The 26,033-nt window shown below is 33.4% G+C and overlaps 1 protein-coding gene across 1 annotated transcript in view; it reads right to left on the bottom strand.

Annotated features, from left to right (window-relative positions):
• Positions 1–26,033, bottom strand: part of LOC129222852 (uncharacterized) — an 81,570-nt gene that overhangs the window by 20,178 nt on the left and 35,359 nt on the right. Inside the window, exons 5-7 of the mRNA XM_054857408.1 lie at positions 21,493–21,728; positions 12,980–13,186; positions 9,818–10,010 (exon numbers count right to left, since the gene is read on the bottom strand). Of these exons, the coding sequence (XP_054713383.1) occupies positions 9,818–10,010; positions 12,980–13,186; positions 21,493–21,728 (636 nt within the window). The remainder of the gene's footprint in view (positions 1–9,817; positions 10,011–12,979; positions 13,187–21,492; positions 21,729–26,033) is intronic.

Raw genomic sequence — 26,033 nt, 5'->3', positions numbered from 1 at the left:
TTATTTTCGAATTGTAATAGTGCAGAAAAGTTGCGATTGGTGAAGACTTACAAAACAAAACAAAAATTTTTAAAATCGGATAATACCTTCCGATCCCGCAACGAGCCTAAAAATTTGAAAAAATGGAAAATTTCCTGTGTTTTTAGCGATTTTTTAAAAACTTTGCTCCAACGTTTCTTTTTAATACTCTAAGACGGAACAGTTACGATTGCTGAAGCCCTCAGAAATTTAAAAAAAACATATTGAAATCAAATAATACCAGGAGCAATCATGAAAAGTAAAAAAAAGGGAGAATTTCATCTTTTCTTAGTGATTAAAAATAAAATTGTTCTTGTTTCCCCGGTGTTACAGGGAAAAGCCTTTTAAAAAACCCTATATTACACATAAACATTAATTTATTTCTTGACTTTTAAGGTATCTTCTAAACATGCAAAACTACCATTCTTTACAACAATGAAACATTTTCAAATAATACAAAGTTATAAAATATTTACCAAATTTACAATCCAGTATGCAAGTCTCATTGTTTTAAGTGTTACTTGTTGAAGCTAATTTATAAACAGATTTTTTGGAAAATTCGGGCATAATTGATCTAGATTTCAATGTTGCTCTTATGTAATCATATCTTGATTTAAATCCACACACTTTGAGTGAAGCCTCCGTCACTAGCTTCACACATCTTTCGACAGCTTGCGTATGGCAGGGGAATATTTTTATATCCCAGTCGGGTATAGTGCCTGTTGCAATAAGGTTTTCAATGTCTTTGTTGGGAACTTTTCGAAGAAAAGGTGGAGAAGATAGCTTTGTCGTGTTCTAATTGATAATCTCTGTGTAATCTTCTGCTTCGAAATTTACAGATGGAATGACAAAGTTTCTAATGCTTTGGCCTTTAGAAACAGACTCCCTGGCTTTTAAGACGTTTTTAAACGCTAGTTCTCTTATGTGCCTCCTTTCATCAAACACCATTGCCATTAATAAGTTTTCGGAATGCACAAAGAAAGAGTTTCTTTCAATGACAGGGTAAACAACTTTTTTTAGATTGTCAGGTAAGTATCGACAGGTTTGAATTGTTCTGTAAACATGAATGGCACTGTCTGTGAAATTTTTGCGGTTCTTTATTTCAAACCAGACTGGCATGTAACATCTCAAAATAAAAGTCACTATGTCTTTTAACTCACCTGATGGGATCAATACACTTACGTACAGTCTAAGGACTCTATTTGCACAAGTGAGCCATCTGGAATGTAAGAGTGTCCCGGGGTCACGATTTGACAAATCATTTGGGCAATTGCCACCCTTTATTGCCTGAGATATATCTAAAAGATATCTTTCATCCTTGCTCAAGCACTTTCTGTTTACATATGGAATTGTACAGTCAATTACTTGAAAATCTATTACTGGCAGTTTTTCACAACCTCTGAGTTGTTCTCCTATTGATCCAGAAAACGAATTTGAGCCAGTTGTTCCACCATCCAAATACCGAAAAAGATAGCGAAAAGGCAACTCAATGAAATGTAATAAACAAATAACCCATTGCAATGGTCGTCCAATATAAATTTCAAATTGACGAATCGCGCCACTTTTCCACCCAGTATTGATTTTAGTACCATCGCAACCTACGATGGCTAAATCATCGAGTGAAATTCTTTGTTCATTTAGATATGAAACAATGCTACTCACTATGTCTTTGGCTGATCCAGAGTTTGGAGACACTTGGCCAATATAAACGGAATCATGTTCTTTGATAATAGAATAATGCTCTTCTTTCACTGTTCGACGAAATTGCTTTGATTCAATCTTATCTATATATAAAGTATTATCTTTTCTTCCGTCAAAATCAATACCCTGAACGGAGTCTAGTTTAATGCCACTTTGCAGATCTTTTCTATTTTGGATCTTTTCTCCTAATTTTTTGTCTATCAACAACTTAGGAAGTATCTGTTTCAGTCACTAAGCCAACGTCTTGAAGCACACTGGATGCTATGGCAGCAGTTGCACGATCAGATACGCCGTAACGATCCCTACTTAGTGCCGTAGTTTTCAGCTTAATCCTCATCTGCCACCGGGTTTTCTTCTCTGGGTCGGTTGACTTGTAATCATTATCAGGTCCTCTCTTGACTGAACAACTTGGTTGTTCTTCATTTGAGAGATCAGATTCATCTTTCATGACTGAAACGCGCTCAGTAACTTTTCGTTTTAAGGCATAGGCTTTTCTTTGAAAGCTTTTTTTCAACCTTTTTGTTTCCTTTTGGTCCAAATTTCCAATTTTTCCTATGCCATGTTTCCTCTAAAGGTAGAGAAATCTTTGTTCAGAGATCGGTATCTTTTTAGATTTTTCACACGTACACTTCATGTAAATTGGACATTCAAAACTGTCTGGTGTCTTTTTACAAGTGCAAATAACATTCATTACGCACTTACACGCAGATACGTCAAAGAGTTTCCTTGCTTCACTTTTAAATTTATCAATCCTTTCTTTAAACTTTGGTTTATCCTTGTCTCGGTTGTAAGATCTCATGAAATTGAGATATTTTTTGTAGAAGATATCAATGAGCTGGGCAATTCTTTTCAAGGAAACTGTAGGAATCGAGGCCTTATCAAAGATACATTTAACTTTTTGCGCCACTATGTTCTTAACAATGGAAAAACTCACTTTCGTGTTATTGACTTTTCTAGCTAACTCAAATCTCTCTTGAAAGCAACTTTGAAGTACATTTTCATAAGTAGGGAGCTTATTTGTTGGCAAATATAGGGCACTCAAAGGACTTTCCCGTAATTATTTTCTGTAAAGACGAATTCATGTTTGAAACACGTTTAGCAGAGCAAATCGACTTCACACGCACATTAGAAACATTGAGAAATACTGATGCCAGCACGACTGCTTTATTCATATAAGTAAGATACCTATAGACACAAGCCAACTAAAAAGCTCATAAATTCAAGATCGTGAGGCGCTAATGGGGCGTATTAAATGCATACACTGTACTGAGCGGCATAAACAAATATGTCTCGCGGGATTAAAAGGCCATGTGGACAAGTTCACAGGCAGGCTAATACTAAAATATCACATTTGTTTTATAAACAAACGTTCTTCTATTAGTATTTCATACCGAACTTATGAGGATCGTTAAACTAAAATAAAAAAAAAGGTGAAAAAGGGCTTAAAGTTTACATTTTTTCAAACATGTCGGTTCGTTGTGCGATCGGAAGATATTGTTTTATTTCAAAAAGATTATTATTATTATTATTTTTTTTTTTTTGAATCTTCACTAAACGTAACTTCTCCGTTCTGTAGCCTGAAAAAGTACATTGAATCAAAAATGTTAAAAATTCGGAAAAAAAACCTGAAATTCTCAATTTTTTTCGATTTTTTAGGCTTGTTTCTGGATCAGAAGATATTATTCGATTTCAATTTTTTTTTATTTCTGAAGGCTTTACCAATCGTAACTTTTCCGTCTTAGAGCCTTAAAAAGAAACATTAAAACAAAATTTTTGAAAAATCACTAAGAAAACACGAAATTTTCCATTTTCTCAAATATTCAGGCTAGTTGCGGGATCGGAAGATATTATCCGATTTTTTAAATTTTTGTTTTGTTTTGTAAGTTTTCACCAATCGCAACTTTTCCGCACTATTACGATTCGAAAATAAAAACTTTGTTTTTTTTTGTTCTACCCTATTGATGATACTACCACGCACTCGTTTGATAAATAATTTTCTCTCGTTTTATAATTAATTTTTATAAACTACACAAAAAAAAAAAAAAAAGACCGTACAAAAACAGATTTGGGTGTACACACACACATCGGAAGGCGCACAGACCGGAGAGCGTTCACTTTAACTCAGGTTCTATCCTCACTCCACCCTCCCGCCTTACCTATAACATTCCAGGTGCTATTACTTCAATATATAATTCAATTGTAATAAAGTGTTCACGCAGTAAATAATATTTATGATAAAGTGTACTGGTGGATATCGGGCATAAAATATTTATCTTATTTACCGCATCAGCATTTTTTTTTTTTTTTTTGCTAATGGATATGCCTCGTATTATCTATTCTAGAAAATCAACAATCATATTATGACTGGTGCGTATTTCTTGGTCATTTCCATTTCATTCCATTTGTAGAAACAAGAAACCCAAGAAGTAGGATCCTATCGCAATTAATGATCGTGAATAACCTAATTCGAACTTAAGCAGCCGAAATTCAAATTATTATGATTTTTAAAATTTATTTTTAACGTTTAACAAATCATGCAACAGGGAAAGAAACTCCTCAAATATCTACACATAAATTTGTGAAACTAATTAAAAAAAGGAACAGATAATTTTATAAAATATCAACACTGTTGATGTTCTAAAAAATTCTAGCAGGGGAGAATTCCACATAAAATTTATGTTGTCCTTGCAAAAGTAAAACAATGATATGGAAATTTTTTACTTGACATTTTTGCGATATTTTTAAACATATTTTTAAGAAAATTAAAATATTTAGCGATGTAAAATTCTGTAAACATTGAATTCTAGTCATAAATAACTTTAAGCATGAATGAGAAAGGAGCTTTGAACTAGAAACTTTGCAGGAAATTTGATCGCCAAGTTTGGCGGAAATTAGGATATGAATTTTCTGTTGGAAAAATAAAATACGCACACACAGTAGACCGTCAAGAATCCGCAGGAGTCTAAGATCTGCTTACAAATATTTGTAATTTGTAATCTAATTGTATAGCATTAGGTGCAGCGCTAAATATCTAGCATTTCTCAAAAAAAAGGGAGGGGGGGGGTAATTTTCCGTTATAGATACGTAGCGGTGTATTTTTTAACATGGCAGTTATTTAATTTTATTTATAGTCAGGGACAATTTCAAGTTACATATAAAGTACTTATTTGGCGATACCATAAATTATTTTCTCTTAAAATATTTGTAAGCGAAGCAAGCCAAGAAACAAGATCAAAAAGTCCATTAAAATAAAAAATAATCCTCTAAATAATTAACTTTCTCCATAAAGCGTAAAATAATACAACAAATGAAACACAAGCTATAAATGAGCATGTAAAATTAAATTAAAACCTTTAATTTCAAAATTAGCATCTTGCGAACTATTCGGAACTCCAGCGCTCGAATACGCTACCTTGCGGTGATTTACAAAACTGCCGATGGAACTAAAACATTGCCACGTTTTAGTTCCATGTGTGTCTGTTGACGTAAACACAGGCAGTTTGTTCTGAGTATTTATTAACGCAATCGATGTGTCTTAGTTTGCTTTCAGCTACAGAAATTAATTCGTCCCTAAGAGTATTCTCGAGCTTCTCAAAATAATGTTAGTTTTCCTTATTTCTTTCAAAAAAGTATTAAATGGTGGACGCGTAAACAAAAAAACTCTGGATTAACAAAATTGGATAACGTTATACCAGGTAAAATTTTTTATTGTTTTGTATGAATTTGTAAGAATATGAGTTTTTTTTAATCTTAAATTAATTTAACTAATCATATTTTACAGTAGCATTTAGTTGGAATGGACAGTATGCAAAATATTTTCTTGGATTTATTATCGTAGAACAAAATGAAAAATGTTTAACCTAGAAAGAATTTACTTTATTCCTTTTATTCTCAGCTGAAAGGTTTCGCCAAATTTGTTTAGGGTTATAATTTTGGTATTGTGCGAGCAAAGTAGCCTTGGCGAGATTTCGCGTTTTTAGTTAAACCATTTTTAATTTTTATCATGAGTGGAATAAAATGATTGTAAGATTACAGAATTCGATAAGTGAAAAGAAATAATGGTCAATCAACTGAAAAGAAAACTACCACCATATATCCGTGAGAATTTTGTTGATGATTTGCATAACATGACACAATTAAATCGTAACTCAGAAATTAGAAAAATCGAAACAGAAAATTTTTAAATGAACCGATTCGGGAATTCGAGAGAAATAACTCAACTACAAATGGAAAAAAAAATAAGCGCTAGCCAAGCAAGGCAAAGAAGTATCATCTTCTTTCGATAATAATTTGTAATGTCATATTGAATTTTCTAGCATTAATTGGTGTTCTTGTCAGGCCACAATTATTATTTAGTTTTATCAAGAATTGATAAATATCGAATTCAACATGGTGGAAATTGCTGCTTAGAACTACGAACTACGTAGTTTGCATTAATCTTTGACGTTTAGTAATGCTTCTTGAATTCTCATTTCTTTCAACGTGGGCCAGAATATCCACAAGAATTTGAAAATTAATTTAAAAAGAATAAAGCGAAAAAATCATACGTACGAACAAAAATCACAACACTTTTAGCATTTTCTTCGTTACCATGTGCGTTTGTTTTAGTTTTCAATTCCGCCATTAGACAGTGACTTCAGTGCCCCCTACAGTTCGTTGGAGTTGCGAATTGATGTTTGTTCTATGTACCATAAATTAATTAAAATAAACAAACTTTGAAACTTGTCGTTGATTGGTGGATGCAACCGTGGGTTGTGGCACCTCCTTGCGGTCAGAATGGGCAAATATGAAGTTTTGAAGTTTTTCCATCTAGTGTGGCCATGTTCAAGTGCAGAAATAGTTGCCCCGGTTTAACACAGGAAAGTCAAAAATAGTCAAGGCCTGGTAAGCGCCAGCGCATTCAGTGGGGCCATGGTTAGGAATATTGCTTCCTCGTCAAGCATGGGGGAGGGATCAGAAAAAGGAAAAATATAGAAGAAAGTTTCGTGATGGCCACAACATACTAGTTTTGACATAACTTTCTTGCTTCCATTGTTTTTTGACTGTTTCAATCAGGTCAGTCATTTGAAAGATGACTTTCGTGATTAAATTGAAAAACCGACGTAAATAAAGCACAAATTTACACGAAAATACAGCATATAGCTATTTCAAGGCTACAATAATGGAGCCTCTTCATTGGTGTAAAAAACTACGCACACAACCAGAAAGTTGTAGGAGAACTGAACGTCAACCAATTTTGACTTTCGTGTCTCAGGAGGTTAGAGAATTGCCTTCGAAGCGCAATGAGGCAAAGCAAGAACTTCCTCTTTAGCTATACTGGCAATAAATTAAGTTATTGGATATTGATTAACTATAGTTACAAAATTTTCTGTTCTTCCTGACTCCAAAAATAGCAGATTAAAACTTACTAAAAAATAAAAACTAGTACCGAGATATTTTGTGAGATAACTTATAACAGAATAAATTTAAAGCTTCGGTCGAAAAAATTTTAATTGTTCTTTACAAACCTAATTATTCTTAACATTAAAACCATTTAATTATCAGTTCTTGTGAACCAATATGTATTTTATACCGTTCTGAGGAAATTCATGTTCAAGAAACTCGACCCCCCAAACGAAATGCTGAAATGCCGCCCCTGATGGCAAGTGCTTCAGTAGTGACGACTTCAAGGTTTATATTTGAAAAAATAGGATTCCAGGTCTCCCAATGGATTCATGTGCGCTTTTGAATCCATTGGGAAGAACGAGGAGGTATTACCAAAGAATTGCACGTTTGAATCCATTGAGAAACATGGATTTCTATTTATTCAAATATAAACCTGAAAGTGGCCACTATTGAAGCACTCTGGAGCACTGGCGCTGGCCGGTTTGTTTACGTTAAATGTTTAAAAAATGAATGTATTTTGGATCATTATTAAAGATTTCAAAATATGAGTCAAAACTGATAAGGACTCAGCTGGGTCAAGTTTTAGTGTTATTTGTCTGACACTCATAAATGCAGTTTATAGAAAATGTTTAGGAAAACTCTGCGATTCTAACAATTATTAAAATAATTAATGAAACTTAAAATATTTTAAAAACCTATTGCTATTGGCTTTGTTGAAGTTAAGAAATGCAAAGCCAGGGGAAACAAAATTATTGAAAAGTAACTATTAGACTCAGCAAATTGTTTTAAAATAAAAAATGCAAAAACCAAACATTTATCATATTTGTTTTTCAAAACATTAATAATTAATTTAACAATTAACTGCATGTTAATGAATTGTATGAATGAATAAATATTTTTATGTTCCTACATTGCACAATTTTTCTTCTAAAAAACAGATCTTTTTAAATGTACCAATTCTTAAATGATAGTTGTAATCTCATTACTATCTCTGCTTTTAAAGGAGAAAAGACATTTTGAGCAATACTATTTCAAAAAGAATCTATAAAATAGGATCGAACTCTGACGCTCTGTGACCTTAATTTGATAGAATTTTTCTTTGTTAAATAGTAGTGAGATAAGTTACAGAATATCTATTTTTGCATAAAGAGATTACATATTTTCTTGTTATCTGACATGGAATCACTAGTCAGATTAATTACGAAGTATCTTATGCAAGCACAATCGCACTTTGTATCCAGGCAACTAATGATATTATAGACATTTGAATGACAAAATAATGAGAAAAATGACTCCTAATTGTTTAAAACATTTTCTCTCTAACAATGGGAAACAATTTGCAACTTAGTTTCTGATGAGTCCGATTTTGAGCTGTTTAGTCAAAAGTAAGCATATTAGTTTCAAAACCGTAGTTAACTTTCTTGTACCACATCAGGTTTTTTTTTCTCTACGTCTTGTGTGAGTGTGACTATTTTCCGTGGAAGAGCGGGTATTACAGAAAGTCCTGCGTTTTTCCTCTTGGCAGACAAAAACCTTTAAAAATTAAAACAATGTATTTCTTTCTCAAACTCTTCCATATTAAAAACTGAGCATCTTCGTATGTCATCGCTACTCCTAGTGAACGACAGAAAACTGAGCATCGAACCAGGTATCGATACATTCGTAATTTTCTTGGCTGCATGTTTAGCTTTGTGGCATAGCCGTGCGATTTTAATTAGCGGAGATATTAATAAAAAAACGATTAAAAACCTAATATTTTTCTCATAGTGGGTCTTCCTTCGGAACACTTTTCCTTGTAATTTTCCCCATCATTCTGAGAGGGCTAGAGTGGTGCTAGAGGGTGGAGGTGACTGGCAGAGCGAAAGTTCTTCTTTCTCAAGGCCACGTTATTCTGCATTCCTAATTTCTTTCCTTTTTTTTATGCTTAAAGAGGAAGTTATTCAACAGTTCGAGTTAATGGTTTAGTTATGGAACGCAATCGAATAATTCTAGAGCTGCGCCGTGAAAAATATTAATACACTGTTTATTGATTAAGGAACCGACGCAGGCGATGTGTTTTGTAATGCGATATTTTTTTCCTCTTTTTCCTTTGAATAAATGCAATTTACGTACCGAAAAGTTCATTTAAATTTCTTTCGCTAAGCGAAGACAAAGAAAGTACAGCACCGAAGGCGCTGTACTTTAGTACTTCGGAAGTACAGAGTTGTACACCAACCCACCGGAGGCGGATTGTCAGAGTCACCACAGGCGGCAAGAGGCTAGTATTATAATTCTAGCGGAAAAAACTAAAGGAGAGGAATTCATAATTCTGTTTTCATTATTATCACAAAAAGGTAACTTATTTAAATGAATGGTGCTTACTTTACAAGTTTTTTGTCCTGTATTGTTTTAAAATTTTCATATATTTTGTGAATTAGTCGCTTTGATCTCTATGTCATTTTGGACGCTGACTGGTTTTCTACGCAGACTCAAATGATTTTGAACTCAGCGGCTATGAGTCAGGAAAAACAAGTCATAGATTTAAGAGAATCAAGTCGTTTCTCCCCAGTATTATCTACACAAATTTGCAGAAATACCAACAAATTAAACTTAATTTTAATCACATTCCATGCAGAAATTTCCTCTTTCCTTTAGGGTGATACATTCAGATAGAGATTCTTCAGTTATTTTTATCTTTAGATTTTAGTTTTTGAAATATTAAAATTGATGATACCTTTTATTCCAACCTGTGTATTCCTGGGAGCACAGTTTCAGGTAAAAGAAACACGGAAAGACTGACGTAGTGAAAGCCGTCGTAGATCCTCCGATTAAGTTAAGAAGCTTCCCAAAGTGAGGCATGCTCTGCCCAATGAAAATGATTACAAGCATCATTACTGTTCGAAGAACAATGCGTTGCCATCCAAAACCTACAGAAAAAGAAATGGTTTTCTCAGACATTTATATTTTCAGTTTTGACAGACATTCATAGTTATTAGCATTGCTTGATGCCTCCTAGGCAGTGCCATGTAGCCGCATGGTAAAGTCAGACCACGAAGAGTTGGCCCTTGGTCCCGCCCTGTTTCAGAAGTGTCCAATTTCGAGAAGGGGTGTTATGGAGAGGAAAGTTGAAGAACGGAATCTGCAAATGTGTCATTGGTTCTAGAGCTTGAATACGTCACCTTGGAATTTCATAAATTAGCCAAAGAGGTGCAACATTTAAATTTTGTGCGACCAAGGCAGATGTATCAATGGACAAGTCACATCCTACGTAAGAGCATGGGTCTTGGTTTTACTTCTTTCAGTAGCCAGTAGCCATTGGTCAGAGAAAACAACGACTCCTGCAAATAATTTCAATTGAAAATTCACGATGGTAGAATTGCAATAAAGAATGCAAAGCTTGTCATTTTTAATTTTTCGTCAACTCAATACAGTTATTGCTGCAACGTAAACATTTCAGGTCTAAATAATCACGTACATAAAATATACTAGGAGTACATTTTTTTCCATATCGCCAAAATGTTGTTAAACTCGAAAATATGGCAAGCGTCATTTCTCTAATGATTGACAAGGGTCATTTGTTCGCAATCGAACTGTACTTCGAAGGGAATGGTATGGTGAAGCAATGCTTGTGGTCGAAATTAAACATATTGTGCTCAGCCTCACTCCACTCACCTCTTCGCATTTCCACTCGATCAGAGAGGGTTCTTGGAGTCATTATACCAATGTACGAGTATTTTCTGCTTACATTAAGATGGAAATATAGGCTTCTACTTTTAAAGTTGTGGTTTAGAAATTGTACTTCGAATAATGAAAATTTTAAGCAAGCGAGACTTTTTCGTCCCCAGCACAGGGAATTTCGGTGAAAAGTTTGCTTGAAAATGAAATAAAAGAAGGAAAAGTCGAATTTTCGAAAAGTTGTCCCAGATTGATCCAAATTTTATAACTCTCATCATGAAAAAATATGTCAGGTGGGGCAAGATGACAAAAAAAAAAACGCTTTTTTTGTTCTTGGTGACGTATTTTTAGTATTTCAAAAGAAAATAACCTGAGTTTCAATTTTTTTCTGTTAAGGGGGGGGGGGGAGTAGGGTTTTCAACGTCAAAAAATTTACTTTTTTTAGAAATTTCTTTTAAGAAAACGGTTTGATTAAATTTATTAAAAACTTTTGCGCATTATTATGTATGGTTTTATGAATATTCTATAATTTTTTTATCAAAAAATATCCACCGACAAGCAGGTGACAGAGCTTTTCCTGGAGCACCTTTGGAAAAAGATGATTTGCGAAATTAACTGTATCTTATCTTACATGTATCTGAAATCAAATAATATTTCAATTTAGTCAAAGTATTAATTAATCCTCCCCCTACGTTCTCAGAGATCTTCTTTTGCTTGACTTTAAAATATTTTGCTGCAATTTGAAGTTAAAAGCGCTATTTTTTTACGAAAAATTCCGCTTTTTTGTGGGCAAAAAAAAAAAAAAAAAAAAAAAACTCAAACTCAACGTAGGGGAGAGTTTTTTCCATATGCAGAATGTGTGTACGAAATTTGAAATGAATCGGTCAATTGGTTTTAAAATGGGAGTGAATAAAGACTTTGAAAAGGTGGTTTTGAGAAAAACGCGTTAAAAACTTTTAGCATAAATTCCAGCTCTAGAGAGTACAGTCCCTGTAGCAGCTTCAATCTCCTCAGCCTCTTCTTTTTCCATTATTTATTTATAGTATATTTAACTAACCCCAAGCAAGCAGCACTGACATTCTGAGCGTCTGCAGCTGTCAGAACTACTCCATTCTTCGGCAGCTATCGGAGCAACAGTTTGAAAGAGCGGAGACTAAATACTTGATAACTTTGAGAATTTTGCTCGGAACGACTTCAAATTTTGGGAATATATTTTTGAAATCACTAACTACAAGACGAAACAAAAAAGAAAAATTCACTTTTTCGAAACTGCAAAATCCTACCCTCTCCCCCCCCCCCCCCCCCCCAAACTTAATACTTCAAAGAAGTCGCGGATTTAATGTCCAAAATTTTAACGCATATTTTAAAACGAGAGTTTTTTTTTTTTTTTTTTTTTAAGCTTAAGTTTGTAATTTCACCAATGATATAAAAATTTGGAAGGAACAGAAAACCGCTATTAATATTAAGTACAAAGTTAAAGCTCCTAGTTTAAAATCTTCTGAATTCCTTGTACATGGTCTTCCATTGATTGTCTGTTGCTGTACAAAGAGAAGCAGGAAAATTTTATTCATTTCTTAATCGCTGCTTGGAAAGTTCGATAATATATCTGAAAGTAGAGTTCGCAATATCCATAAGTAAAACCATCGCTTATTATAAGTCTGATGAGTGATAAGAATTTTTAAGGATAGTATAATTCTGGTTTTTAAACGTTCCACATACAAATTTGCAAAATCCCTAAAACTGTATTAATAAACAACTATAGTCCGAGATTCGCTTGACCAATATCCCGAAATTCCCGTATTGCAAGAACATTAAAAACTTGCTTCGAACTGCTAACAAATTTTGCTGAAAACTTTATTTTTGAAAACGAACGAGAAACGGGAATCCTGCAAATAATAATAATTTTATAATGTATTTCGTGAGCAATTGTATCAGAATAACAAAATTTGCAATTTCATCAAAATTTAAAAAAGTAACTGTTACAAATATTAATCATTTTGTGACAGTATTTCAATAAAAGTTTGAATAACTTTCATCTTAAAGAAGCGAGTAAAAATAAAATAAAATCATCTTCATAATTTTAATATGTACATAATTTAACTTTTTTTTACATACCTATGCCAACACAACCGTTCAAAGTTTTACCCAATATCAGTTTAAAAAATAATTTCTACAAAATTATTATTTTCCCATTAAAAAAAAAAAAAGCTATTCAACTTACTGTTTGGAATTTTCAAACATTCTTCCAGTTCTTGTGCCGGAGAGTTTATGACCAGAAGAAATGCGAAGAATAAATGCAAAGCCATAAGAATTTCAATCACTACTTTTACGGACGATTCTGGTAATGAAAGTATAACATTAGTATCTAACGTATCACCGTACGCCTTGTAGCCCATGACGGCAACTGGAACGTACAGAAGCAACAGAACTGAAAAAAAAGGAATAACATGTAATGAAGTCTACATAAAATTGAATCTTTTTAATAATAACCATTGCAAGTAAAGGTCAAATGCATGGCAAGAAGGATTGGAATAAATAAATTTATTTGACTGGAAAAAAGGCGAGTATTGGTATGATAATATAAACATATTATGCACAATAGATCCACCTGTACCTATATCAAAACGAGCATTTTCTATTCAACATAAAGACGCTCTTACTGCCCAAAGCTGTTTATGTTAAACGTTGCTTCTTTGTAATAATTAAAAACAAATATGGTCAAAACACTATCTGGGTGTGATAAGATTAAATTAACAAAGTACATAAATAAACAAAATAAATTTAAAAAAATAATAATAAATGACAAAAATGCATCACAACAAAGTAACTTCGAATGAATATATTTCCAAAAGTAGTAGGAGTGACACTAATTTTATTAGTTCAAATGTTAGACAAACGTGTTGGTTATCAAACTTAATTAGTTTCAGATCTCTGCTATGAGGGGGCTAGTTGTATTCAGATTAGCAAATGGTCAACTTCTACTATTTCTCCGGGATACTATGTTTTCCCAAGCTTTAGTGCTACAAAATTACCAGACATTAATAAGAGATGACCGTCTTTCTGAAACTGGGTGATTTGATTTGTTATGTTTTCTTTGTTTTAGTGTACGTCATCCTCAAATTATGTTTCAGATTCTGAATGCTCGCTATATAATACATTATGTTCATCACTACTTAAGACATTATATTATAAATAGTTGCATTTTTAATATAAATAACAGATTAAAAAAATAGTATGGTTAGAAAAATATGAATATTAGTACGACTATTTTAGCCATAATGCACATTACACAATACGTCCATCTGTACCTATATCGATTTACTGTATTTCTAATGCTTTTTATAAAGCTTTTTTTTATAAAAAGCATTAGAAGCATATTATTTTAGGTGTCACTACTGTAATTTTATATTAAAGTTTAAAACAAACCGTGAAAAAAGCCATTCGAATTAGAAAAGTCTTTTTTTAAAGAACTCCATAACATACTAATTTCGGATGATTATATTTCCGAAAGTAATAGGAGTGACACAGATTTTTTTATCTCATATGTTAGACGAACATGTTGGTTATCAAACTTAATTAGTTTCAGATCTCTGCTATGAGGGCGAGAATAGTAGTTAGATTTTAAACATTTGCATTTTTGTGAAATTTATCACATAAAAGTTCCAATATCTTCTGTCGCCCTTATAGTGACACCAATTTTATTACATATTTTTGATTTATGCAAGTGTAGCTAGGAATTTATGTAAAAACGTTGGTGTCATCATGAAGGCGCTTTGAGAAAATTGGCATTGAATGTAGTAAAAAATTCATTTTCGGTCATTTTTAAACGGAGTTTGTGGCCGTCGCCCTCGTAGTGACACCGATTTGACAGCTGTAATAGTATCTAAGAAGACCATATAATAGTATAGAATAGAAAAATCCATGTCATTATAGGAGCACTTAAAGCAACAAGAACTTTAAAATCTGCAAATTTGAAAAACACGCAAAAATGTGCCACGCCTCCTAAATTTAAAGATTTAATTTCCCAAAAACGGTAAGGCAGACAAAGCTCATATTTTGCACAAACATTACATTCATGATAAGGAACAACATATGTGAAAATAAGAAAAATTAAAAATGTCAACAATCACAAATGCCGTAAACTGCCTGATTCTTATAGATATTGGCTCTTAAATACCTAATTTGCACTTATATTTGGTTAGACTAAACTTGTTTCCGAAAAGTGGGAAGTATTCTATTATTTTGAATTTGAGTTATATTTGATATGAAGATATAATGAGAACTATCTGGAATTATGTTTCAGTAAATTCAAACTGTTAATAGGGGAGTATAAAGCCCTAAATTGTAAAATAAGTAGTGACAAGTCAGCAATCTTGAGGCTAAACCATGCTTTCTTTCTATGTCTAGTATGGTGAAGTAGCGTGTCTTGCTTCTAGATTGTGTGGTTTCATATTAACTCTACGTTAATATACAATTAAGAAGCAAAACAGGTTACTTCACCATAGCAGGAATAGGAAGAAAGCGGCATTTAGCCCCAAGATGGCGAACGTGTCACGACTTAATTTACGATATAGGGCTTTGGGTTATTCATAACAGAAATATCTTAAAATCAAGCAGTCAAGCACATATTTTTAACATATAAGGTTACAAACATAGGAAAGACAAAAAAAAAACTGAGTAACAACAAACATTTCAAAAACTTTCAAAATTTATTATTTAAAAATATATGGGTTGCCCAAATGAAAAGTGGACAAGTGCAATAACATCAGAACGAATGATTCAATTAGAGCGTCACTGCACAAGTAAACAAAGGGTGGTACAGTGAAACCTGTGTAAGTTGACGACTTGCGGTGCACTACTTTAGTGGTCAACTTAAACAGGTGGTCAGCTTACAAAAGTTGATTTATATGATAAGGGCCAATTCCGTGTCTGAATAAAGCGGCCAACTTAGAAATGTGGTCAACTTACAAGGGTAGTCAACTTTACAGGTTTTATTATATGAGGTATGCATCTCAAGTGCCGTTCAGCGGTTAAACCTGTTTGCAGTAGAGGAAATTGTACGAAAGGAAAGTCGTGCTATCCGTGGATGCGTCCAGATCGGAAAGCTCGGTAGTAGGGTTGAGGACGGCACAGGACATCAGAACTGCCGAGACCGGGTTAAGCAAACATCGTGATCACCAGTTATTCCATTGCCTTCCTTCGTTAATGAAATGATCGGAGCTAATCGAAAGATTAAGAGACCCGTGAAATCAGTGACGAACTCAACCTGAGTAAAGGAACGATTCACACTATCATTCACAAAGATCATCCCAGGAAACCCAGACAACCCTAAACAAATTTTCCGTTGGGAAGTTTTGGAACACCCCCGTATAGTCCGAACATGTCAACCTGTGACTTCCACATCTTTGGGCCACTTAAGAGAGCATTACAGGGGAAACGTTTCCATTCGGACGATAAAGTGAAAGAAGCCGTGCACCTCAGGTATCAGCCCCAATCTTTCTACAGGGAAGACATCGACCTGCTGCTGCAACGCTGGGATCTGTGCCTCAACGCCCGTGACGATTTCTTTTGGTTTACACTAAAATTGTTATTTTCATTCAACTTGCCCACTTTTCATTTGGGCAACCCCATATATATATGAATATCAATACATAGTCAAATATATAAAAACAATGCAATAACTACTTCACAGAGACATCCCAACTAGATAATGTTGAAATTACAAGCCTTTTCCTATTTTAATTGCTGTCAGAAAACAAGATTGAAACTTAAGGTTCAAAATAAGAAATTTACATCATACAAATTACAAATATTAAAAATAGTAAAATTGTTTCCAGCTCTATCTACTGCATAAAAAATTAGTGCTTTGAATTTCTTGAATCCATCAGTACCTTTGTCAGCGCATTTCTAATTTTAATTCCTACTGTTTACTAAACAAAAACGAAAAATCCCCTAAGATCCCGTCGTTTTCTCGATTTTTTGGAGTAATGAATGATTTTGTGTCATTGGTTTTTTGGATAAAAACAATTTCTTTCGTGCGTGATAATATTTCATTTTTCAGGTATTCATAAAATACTTTTAGAGAAACGGAATTAAAATCCGCTTATATTCAAATCCGCTATATCCACATCAAAGTACTTTCTTATACTAAAACTTGCTCTAGGCAAGTCCGTTCGTTGAATCAAAATTTATATGGGGCTCAAATTTCCTCGCTCAACTTAATGTATTAAGCAGTGTTGATGAAGTTTTTACCGTCTCTTGCGTCCAATATTGTCCGAAAGTGCCCAAAATTACATTTATAAAGACACTGTATTTTGTAAGAAATTATCAAAAACAGAATAAATGTGTTAAAGTTATGTTTTATGTTGAATATTTATTCAATGTGAACATTCAGGTATAAATATATCTGAGGCAGTGAGAAGCAAAGGGATGTAAGTGGACATTTTCAAGTTTTGGGTAAAACAATTATAAAGATAATGTGCTAGATAGGCTTTCATTGAAAAATTTTTTTTTTTTCTGAATCATGCTGTACAGCAGCATTTACCAGGACTACTAGTATGCCTCAAGACAGAGGAGGGGTCCTCCTCCCATTTTTACTGGTTATCTCCAAATTTTTAATTTTGCCACTTACATTCCTTTGCTTCTCATTGCCTCATATGTAACTAATTTATACAGCTGATTCTAATCTAGTTACTTAGAACTTAAATTCTTCGTTATAAATTTCAATGTACGAATGAAGTTTTTTTTTTTTTTTTTTTTTGATAATAGTAACCAAACTTTTCTCGACATTTATGCATGTATGCAAATGAAAGTGTTCAAAATATAGTGCAATCATTGTCTTAAGTGTAATAAATGACAATTTTTGAACTGAAAGGGAAAATAAATATTTGAGAGTCTTTTACAGCTTTGTGAAGATTTTCTTCTCTTGACTTGTGCCATTTCATGATCTAAAACTAAATCACCACCCAAACGACTTTAAGAAAATGCCAATAATTTGTTTCTAAAAATTGACAAACAACTATTGTTTTTGTCTATTGTAGTTACAGAAGGTATTATATTAAAAATATGAATTAAAGAAAGAAATTGCATAAGTTTTTTTAAAAAGCGCAAAAATTTAATCATTAATTTATTGTTCTTTTATTTATGATTTAAAAAAGTATTTTCATTAAAACGTCATGTAAAACGTATATGCAAAAACCATTTAAAAAATTAGGTTTTTTTTTTATTTTTTTTCGCACCTAAATATTACACATATAATAATAACATACCTTTGTGTTATAAATGGAGCTGAAATTAGTTGTCTCGGTAGTGTTGTGAAATTCCTTTCATAACTCTACCAACTGTTACATAAGAAAGTTTTTATGCAATATTAATTGGCAATTTTTTAAAGTAAAATATTTTGCAGAAAAATATTATCAAATACTCATGAGTCAAAATTTATTAATATTTTTATTTATGCATTACGAATACTTCAGTTTATACTAATTGATTAAATTTCACCGCTTTAGATTTACATACTTTTGGACAGTTTAAGACACTTTCGGATACTTTTGGACAGTTTAAGACAATTTTTGGACAGTTTTAGGCAGTTTTGGACGGTAAAAACCACCTGTCCTGTCCTAAACCAATTTTGGACAGTGCAAAAACTCAACCTTAGTATTAAGTTTTTAGTTTTCTTTCTTTTTTTTTTTAAACATAACTGTTCAAAATTCTGTATCTCAGAGCCAGACTAACGTAAGTCCAAAAATTGCAGTTTTCCGTTTAGTAGTGCATTGTATTCAGAAGATCTATTCCGCATCGAGCCATGTGAAAGCAAAAAAAAAAATAAATAAAACCTTTTCAGTTTTTTAAAAGGGTTAACAGAGCGCGCGTCCCATCGTTTGCACATGCACCAAAAAAAAAAGTTTTCCCTCTCTCCTATGAAATCACCATAATGTGACTTAAGTCTTTCTAGCTCTGAGATACAGAATTGAATAATATTTTTAGCCAAACAATGAAATAGTAAATAAGGTGTTCTGGTCGATATCTTTCCATTCTAAAGTGTTGTTTATTATTCCGTCAAAAGTTGTAAATATCCCTTAGGGGACACACACACTCAGGGCTCAATCTGCATAGGAGTTCACAGGAGTTGATCTCCTTCACTCCTTTTAAACTTTATGCAAATTTTAACATTTCAGGGGAAATTCATGCTTTTTATGCATAAAAATAAGTTGAGGGAACTATTAAGGCACCTGTACTTCTTTTGATAGAAATTAAGCGCTGCACACACTGACTCGCTTCAGAAGCCTTTCCCATACCACCCTGCTTCCAACCGTGGATCGCCATAGATTTTCATTTTGAAACGATACTACTATTTAATAAAGTACATTGATTATTCATATTATCTTCGTAGAAAGTTGTGAAAGTTAAATTACATATTTATTTTTAAATATTTATCACTAAATTACATTAAAGTTCAGTTAATAAAACATAACGTTCTTTTAAAGTAATTTTCATTTTGAAGAATAATTTAAAAAACACCGATAAAACCTCAATAAAAAGTCAACCGGATAAGTGGCCACTCCATTTAAGTCGTCGTTTTCCTGTGGTCCCGAGAAGGTCTCATTCACAGTAGGGGCATTCCACGGTATTTTTGACATTTATGTAAAGTCCGTAACGTGACCTTTTTTGCCATAACTTTTTAATTTACTGTTTGATTAGCATATTATTTCATTTTGAGCTTTTCCTACCAACACACCAGCTCAAATTAAAATAATTTGCAAATCAAACGGTAAATTAAAAAGTTATGGTAAAAAAGGTTACGTTACGGACTCTACATAAATGTCAAAAATACCGTGGAATGCCCCAGTAGCATAAAATGATCCTCCTTTACTGGTGTCACCAAATTTCATTTTCCCCCTTTAACTAGTCACTTAAAAATTGTTTTCGAAAATTCTCTTTTCCTATTGGAACATAGTCATCGCGTCGGACTTAGTTCAAATACTATTTGATAGTCATTTTTTCTTGAAATTTCGCTCCTCGCTTCTCAAAGCATATTCAAAGCATATTTCTTGCTGCAACTCTGCCTGTGTTGAGAATATGAATCGAACTCTACCCAGCAAGACAGCAAGACAGACAAAATCTAATACCTGGAGAAAGTTTGACAGTATTTAACATCCGTTCATGGTACAACAGATGCAGAATTTAAAGCTCGAAATATGAAGAGATAGTTCTTTTCAGTAACCAACAACTTCATCAGTCACCATTGATGGATTCTTTTAAGAGAAAATCAAGCATGGTAACTATAATAACAAGTGTTTTTTCTTTCTTTATCTTTTTATGTTTCATGAACTATTGTTTTTCTCACTCAATTCTACAGCTATTTATGAAAGTATTTCAGTAATTTCTAAGGAGGTTTTTTTTTCCTTTCTTTCTTAATCACCCACTCCACATAAGTAGTCACTCTGTTTAGGTGGTCAAAAATTTTTGGTCCCTCGAGTGACGACTTAACTAGGTTTTACTTATTTACCTCGGTAATTTTTTGCTTTCATACAAGTTAGTTCTTTATTGTGATTTTTAATGTAAAGATTCATAGTTAAGAAAAAAAAGGAGATTACTCCTCATCATCGCAACGCTAATATTTTGCACAAAGTTCTGTCATCAATTTGGAAACAATCGAAACGGTTAATTTCTTAATTATAATGTTTACACGTTTGTAATCACGCCGAGTGTGAAAAAAGGAATACACTGCATCTAAAAGTGTTAGTACTACACATCGTTTATATATATAGTTTTAAATAAGTTCTAATTCTATCGATACTCTGAAGAGAATACTGATAAATATTTTCCATTTCAATGCATGGCAATTCTTTCAGCGTAGTTACCTTGTCAGATTTGATTCAGTCTTTTGCATTTCTGTTGTTTTACCTAATACCTTTGTTGTGTATTTATGTGCATCGCTTTTTTTTTTTTTTTTTTTTTGAGCAATCACGATTGCTTATTGTTCTTATTTGACCGTTTCTGATGTCCGTGCCTTTTTCAGCTTGGACCAGGGGGCTCTGCAGCACCACCGCCCACCGTCCTCAGCAGGCGCGGCTCCGAGCACTGCCTCCTGGAATCAGTTTCTCCTGGTCGGTGGTGTCCATGTCCTACACACACGCACGCTCATGCACACACACACACACACACACACACACGCTCATACACAAGCCTTTACACATATACACACACGCCTACGTGCATACACACACGTCTACGCACACAAACAAGCCTACACACACACAACTATACACACGTAACCGCCCAGGAGGAGGGGCAGGCTTGGGGGGACAGGAGCCGTTTCTAGAAACTATAGCCCCCAATGTGCAGGGTCCTGTTGTAACTCGTGATTGCGAAAAACATAATTTGAATTCAAAATTTCAGAATTTAAGTTAATTTTCTTTCTTTTTTTTTTTTTTTGTTAATTCTTAGATTGATTTGATATAACCTCTTCATGTATGATACCTAATTTCTCTCTGATTGTCTAAAAATTTCTCGCTTCTAATATTCCCAACACATTTCAAAACTTCACTCACTATAATTTTATACTTATTGAAGACAGTCTCTCGTTCTTTTAGGAAATGCATAGCTCGGTAGAGATCTTGCGGCACAAAATTTAATTCAACCATAATTTATTACCAACCTAGAAAGAGTTCACGTACTGTAATCAAATAAATCAGTGCAACTTTTAATAAAACCACAACTAAATGGACGTACCAGAAAACCCTGCTATAGCAGCTTTCGAAAATTGCTTGCTGTCTTTCATGTCATTCTGGAACGTAGGAAATGTAGATGCCCCTCCGAAAGAGAAGAGAATAGTTCCATATGACAAAAAGAACGATGCGATATCTGGTGATTTATGACTTGTCGATGCAGACTGCTCCATGGAAATATCAACCACGATCAGGATACATGCGGATACTGTGGTAACTAAAGCTACAACTGCAGCAGGCCTATAAAATATAAACTCTAGTAAAATAAGAATAGCTCGATAAGAAAGTTACAACAGCTAAATTTATGCATATTTCTTAAATGCAAAAGCAGTTCCGTGGGAAAATATTCGCAAAAATGGTTGTGAAATACGATTGATAAAAAAACAGACTCATTTCATCAAGTGCTGTTTCCTTTGTTGCTTTACGTGTTAGGTTTGTTTGGCGCTCATTTTTTCAAAAACTTGTTTCAAATTTCTTAAAATGAGTTTCCAACTCCTATAGAGGTCATACATTCTTCAGGTAAACATTTGCAATTATGCATCTTTATTCCAAGGGCTAAATCTTCCATTATTTAACCTAAGTTAGGGATACACAGCACTGCTTCCACTGCACATTTGGAAAATTGTTTGTTGTTTGGCTCTGCCCCCCCCCCGTGACGTTGCCTCCTTTTCTGCTCAAAACCTGTAAATGATTCATTATCCTTCAATTAACGTTTTCATTTTAAAACCATTTTTCTGTTTGTTACTTAATTATTGAGATAACGTGTAATTTTTAAAATAAAATTTAGTTCCTTAAATCTTTTCCTCCTGTAAAGCTTATCCACGGATGGCGGATGATCTTGAAGCGGAAACATCATTTATAACATCTGTAATGGATAGCGAGAACGCGCCTCTTATTATTCTAACTCTCTATTTATTACAAAATAATAACAAAAAACCTATTATAAATAATAAAATGATGTTTCTGCTTCAAGCACACTCGCCATCTCTCCGGGGGTCCAAAACACAAAAATCGTCAAATTTTGCATTTTTTTTTTTTATATATAATCATTTGAAAATTACTCCGTTTTCTTCTGCTTAAAAAGGACGTTTGAATCTTGTTTCTATCTTAATTAGAACGAAAGATAAAATTATTTTTATTGCATGCACCTAACTTTAAACGCATTTTTCTCCATGATGCAATTTTTCACGATTTCTTGCATTCAAACTCTTATAAGTCAGGAACCGATAAAGACAAAGTAATGAAATTTGGACATATCTTTTTCAAACAGTTTACTTTAATTTTTATTCGGCGAATTTGAAAAAAACGTATACTGCAAAAAATATAATTTTTTTTTAAGTATCTTCGAATTTTTTGAAATTTTTCTTCAAATATTTTTTATTTTTTATTGTATTAATATTTTTTAAAATCGCCGAATAAAAATAAAAGCTTAGATATTTGTGCATAATTTTTTGAAAAAAAAAATTGAAAACTGACCAAGAATATTTTGAGTCGTAGCAAATTTACAGCAACCCCATTTAAAAAAATTAAATTTAAATAGAATTTTTTTTTAATATTTATGTTATGATTTTGCTTATTAAATAGATGGTGAATCAGTGCAAAAAATTTCAAAACTCTAAGGTATTTAATAAAAAAAATTTCAAAATGTGTCCCGGACCCCCTTAACAGAGTTAGTTTCGATCCTTTGGATACGTGCTAGAATCAGGTATATGGCAGGGGTGAGCAGTGCTCACCTAGCCACCTCACGTTCCTATTTCATGTTTCATATAACTGATTTTTTTAAGCACTTGTCATACATAAATATGTTCAAGTAATAAAGTTACGGTTGTAGTACATACTTCACACCAAATTACGGTACTGTTGGAAAAGTGAAGTAGCTTAGCTGGCACACGACAACAACAAGACCAAAACCGGATATGTAGTTGATACACTTTTTACACTTTCATTTTTCTAATTTTGTTACTAACGTTGCGAACCAAAGTGAAATTCCATGTAATCCTGTAACTATTTCCCTGTCAAATAATGATTTCAATACCTTTGTTAACATAATTTACTTCATGTAAAAAACATTTTTAATTTTGTTTGGAAACATATCAACTACCTATACCCACAACATTGGGCCAAGTTGATAAACAAATGAATAAGTATTGGCTGACGTAATAATCAAGGAATTGAAGAGTTATTTTGATAAAAGACTCTCAAAAAATCTTTGAAACTTTCATTTTAGAGTTAGTTGCTAAATGTAAATTACTTATAGTTTATACTAACATAAGTACGGCCATCTTCTCCTACATACACTCTTTCAGATATTTCAGGGGGAATTTCTTTCATTTGAGTTTGCTTGGTCATGTTTAAGCATTTCTGGAAAGGGGAAAACACTTGTGAGTTAATACGGTATCAACTTGATGTCTGCTATTCAAGAATCACAGTATTCAAGGACCACAATAGTCTCTAACTTAATATGGCATAATCACTTCAATACTCTACACGGCAATTTAAAGCAAACCATAAAAATTTTCTCTTGCGCATAAAAAAATAGTAATAAATAAATAAAAATATATGAGAGAATAAGTTTAAAGGAAAAAAAGACAGGTTTTCTCGCGTACTTATATCAAATCTCAGCAAAAACAACTCTGTTGTAAAAATTTCCCCGTCAAGAAAACCTATAACTCTTCCCCACAAAAAAGAAAGCCTTCATCCTAAACCCAAAAACCCTCAGCCTTAAAAAGTCATGATATCTAGTTTGTCCGCCAAGTATCTGCCAAACTATCATCCTCCCTGTTCTCCTCTTTGATCACACCTAGTTCCGTTAGAACCTCCTCCCACCTTCAACTCTTCAGAAATATGGATAGATCCTTTAAATTGTTTATCTTGTTTGGCGGGAAGCTTTCCTAAGTGGGGTGGTTGTTTGGTGAGCAAAAAGCTTCTCGCGATCTATCCATATTTCTGAAGAGTTGAAGGTGGGAGGAGGTTATAACGGAAGTAGGTGTGATCAAAGAGGAAAACAGGGAGGATGATAGTTTGGCAGATACTTAGCGGGCAAACTAGATATTATGACTTTTTAAGGCTGAGGGTTTTTGGGTTTAGGAAGAAAGTTTTCTTTTTTGTGGGGAAGAGTTAAAGGTTTTCTTGACGGGGTAATTTTTACAACAGGGTTGTTTTGCTGAGATATCGCATCTTTTGGCATTGATATTATAACTTTGTCTGTATTTTTAGAATTGAGATTTTCAAGTCATAAATATTTAATTGAAACAACGTTGTTTTGTGTTTTTAAGGAACAATAATGGCAAGTTTAATTTTACGTCCTGTTATTTTCTGACCGGTAAGATTCTATGTTCGTTTGGTGAGAATTGGGTCGCTTAAATTTTATTGCAATCCTTGTATTCTCTGTTGCAAAGAAAACTGATTGGATAATAAAATACAATTCAGTAAATTACCGCCCAATAGCCAGGGCTAAAGCAGAATTACATGAAATACACCGCCAGCTCAGTCATTTCCAGCCGAGGACTGCAGTTTCGTGCTTATTAGCACTCATCAGCCCGGCATAGGAAAGTGACTGAGCTGGAGATGGAAAACCTCTTGAGGAAGCCAAGAGTGCACAACAAACTGGTAGCTAATATAGAATTAGCGCAGACCAGACGAGTGACCGAAGCAATGGTTCGGTTCAACTCGAGGATTGAAGGCAAAGGCATGGTATATTCAGTAAATTACCGCTGGAAATGACTGAGCTGGCGGTGTATTTCATGTAATTCTGCTTTAGCCCTGGCTATTGGGCGGTAATTTACTGAATAGCTATACATTGCTTCGGTCACTCGTCTGGTCTGCGCTAATTCTATATTAGCTACCAGTTTGTTGTGCACTCTTGGCTTCCTCAAGAGGTTTTCCATCTCCAGCTCAGTCACTTTCCTATGCCGGGCTGATGAGTGCTAATAAGCACGAAACTGCAGTCCTCGGCTGGAAATGACTGAGCTGGCGGTGTATTTCATGTAATAAAATACAATATTTTAAATCATATTGTTTTGAAGTATTTTACAACTTCGCAATAAATTAATTCTACTGCAGCTTCTTTATTCGAAGGATTATTCAACATTTTCATGAAGTTTTTTTTTTTAATGTTTTACAACTTGCGGGCTACATTAATCTAGCTTTTCAGTTTTTATTTAATGACTTTTTTTATCGTGGATTATTTTACGTTTTATGGGATTCTTTTAATTGTTGCGTGATTTATCTTTCTTTTGATGGAACTCTTTGTCTCGTTTAATACCTAGTTTTGTTTAAAACTTCATTAAAAAGCCAAAATAACGTATGTTATCACCAAGCAAAAGAAAAAAAGTCTTTAAATATTTTAAATTTGAATGTGTCAGAAGATAATCGTATGCAACTGTACTCTACGTCAAATCGCGGATATCACAAATTTGCCACAGCGAGTGTGCATGAGCATGGACTTGGCTCATTTCAAAAGTCTTGCTCAAATTAATTGCAAAAATTTTGTCTGTTAACAAATTACTGCAAAACACGGATATCCACTAGGGTGGTCACAAGGTA

Source organism: Uloborus diversus, chromosome 1, assembly GCF_026930045.1.
Source record: "Uloborus diversus isolate 005 chromosome 1, Udiv.v.3.1, whole genome shotgun sequence".
In the NCBI taxonomy this organism is placed as follows: Eukaryota; Metazoa; Arthropoda; class Arachnida; order Araneae; family Uloboridae; genus Uloborus; species Uloborus diversus.
Note: the sequence above shows the minus strand (reverse complement) of the source record. Positions and strands in the feature narration are given on the sequence as shown.